This window comes from Penaeus japonicus, unplaced genomic scaffold (assembly GCF_977035675.1).
Source record: "Penaeus japonicus unplaced genomic scaffold, GWHDUDI00000001_assembly GWHDUDI00000029, whole genome shotgun sequence".
Lineage (NCBI taxonomy): Eukaryota > Metazoa > Arthropoda > Malacostraca > Decapoda > Penaeidae > Penaeus > Penaeus japonicus.
The window spans coordinates 1218876-1221375 of NW_028234431.1; the positions used below are offsets into that span (position 1 = coordinate 1218876).

The 2500-nt window shown below is 30.0% G+C and overlaps 1 protein-coding gene across 18 annotated transcripts in view; it reads right to left on the reverse strand.

Moving 5' to 3' along the window:
* LOC122251209 (uncharacterized) overlaps nt 1–2500 on the reverse strand; it is a 121956-nt gene that overhangs the window by 118524 nt on the left and 932 nt on the right. For 11 of the 18 annotated variants that reach the window (XM_086554480.1, XM_086554476.1, XM_086554488.1 and 8 more), the window contains one exon: nt 2129–2500. This exon is cut by the window's right edge. In XM_086554480.1, coding sequence (XP_086410606.1) covers nt 2129–2171 — 43 coding nt within the window. In that variant the 5' untranslated portion in view covers nt 2172–2500. Of the gene's footprint in view, nt 1–1747; nt 1869–2128 lie in introns of all 18 variants that reach the window. The other 7 variants (XM_086554491.1, XM_086554486.1, XM_086554484.1 and 4 more) reach the window with 2 other exon arrangements.

Sequence of the window (2500 nt, forward strand, 5' to 3'; positions counted from 1 at the left end):
TATATATAAACACGCATATACAAATATAAATATCTATATATATATATTCAAATATACATAGACATATAGACACACAAGCACACAAACACCCACACCCACACACATGCACACAAACAGACACACATGTTTCTTTACTTCATATAATACATACATATATATAAATAAATATATTATATATCTATATATATATATATATATATATTATATATATATATATATATATATATATTATATATGTATATATATTATATAAATATATATAAATATAAATATATATATAAATATATATATATATACATATATAAACACAATCATATATCTATATTATATATATATATATATATATATATATATATATATATATATAAACACAATCATATATCTATAATGAACTAAGAAAGGAACTAAGTTCAGAAAACACAAATTCCCTTCCCTTTGAAATCAGTAAGTGAAAATATCCCAAACCCTATAAAGTGAAGGCAGACTGGCCAGAAGATGGCAAGTTCCCCCCTCTGCTTCCCCTAAAATGTAATTGTTTATTTCATGCTTTAATGCCACCCTGGCATTCCTCACTTCTTGATATATTAAACACATATTGCTCTTCACTCTCTGAGGGGGAAAAATACCATATAACTTCTTTCTCTTATATATATCCTGCTTGAATATTCCTATCATATTTCTACAAACTTTATAAGAGAAATATAAAATGGAATATCAATATAAAAAAACAAAGGCATAAGCAGATGCAATTCTAAACAAAAGAACACCAACAACACTAATCATGTACACCAGCTAGTCTTTGGTCACAGTAATTACAGAATGGTGTTAACTGCTCACTTCTTTTCTAGGTATCTAACCATATATGTAGGTGTATTATGCACATGATTTTTTTGTGATTGTTTGTTTGTTTGTTTGTATTTGTTTGTTTGTATTGTGTGTTTGTGTGTTTGTGTGTGTGTGTGTGTGTGTGTGTGTGTGTGTGTGTGTGTGTGTGTGTGTGTGTGTGTGTGTGTGTGTGTGTGTGTGTGTGTGTGTGTGTGTGTGCATGTATGTACATAAACATATACATACATATAAATATATATATAAACATATATGTACATATACATAAATATATTATATATTATATATATATATATATATATATATATATATATAATGTATCTATACATATATGATATCTATATCTATATATATATATATAACATATATATTTATATATATGTATTATATATATAATATATATATAACATTTATATATATATATATATATATATATATATATATATATATATATATATATATATAAAGGTATATGGCTAACTTACAGTGAAGGTTGTCATAATTTGATTACTATCATCAATATCTTTCAAAATCATAATGTGTCAATCCAACTTTTTTTTTCTGTCCTCTTAAGTGTCCATGCCAATTCCATGACTTAATTGCAACACTGTGTATTGATGGTAGTAATAAGCTTTGAATGCTGTCAACTACTGAACTTCTAGTTACACTGAATGATAGTCACCAATAACATATAAAAGCTGTCAGGCCAACACAACTCATTCATGCTTTCCCATCCACAAACTGCTTGTGTGGCTGTGAAGTACCACTGTCTCTGATAAGCAGGAACATAAGCATTCTGGGAAAGGAAGCTCCTAATGTGTCACAAGTTTATATATGCATATAAGTCTTTGCTTAATAAAATGAAAAAAAGTTAATCAAAATGAAAAAAAATCCTTCACTTTACCTTGGTCTTCTAGCACAGCTGTCACAAGACCTTGGGTAGGTAACTTGCTTTGAAGCTAATGTTCTTTTTATGACACAAATTATATTAAATCACTTTAGTTAGTTGGCCAAGGTACAATCTTCTGAAAGACAACAAGTAAATTAACAACTTTCTTTCTGTGACAACACTTTCACAAAACTTATTATATCTTTCCTCATCACCTTCAGTGGCATGGTTTTATCCCTTAGATTTTCTTCCTTCAACCTCTAAGGTAATACTCACAATCATCATCATCATTATCTGCTTGAGCCTTTGTCAATCATTTACTCTATAAATACTTAAAAGAACATAAACTCAGAAAACAAGAATAAACATCTGTACCAAATTAAAAAATACAAGTACCTGCAATGCCAATGGGATATGAATCACAAGCAGATGAAAGCATCAATTCTTCTCCTGGGCCGCTGTCCTCAACCCACACCAAAATTATGGTGAGGCTGGTTTATGCTCCAGGAAAATATTGCCTACAATACTGTCAGGTTAAGTTCACACTCGCTTGCTCGGTAATATCACATTACCATTTGCTTTCTGGATCACCACTTATGATGGCACGGATCAAGTGATCAAACTCACATCACAAGTTGTCTCACTACACTACTGCCACGGAACTGTACAACACTCGACATAAAATGCCATAAAACCACATCACAGTAAGTAATCAACCCTAGGAATGTAAGCTACACAAGCCGAGGTCCATGACAGCACAAGTCCTCA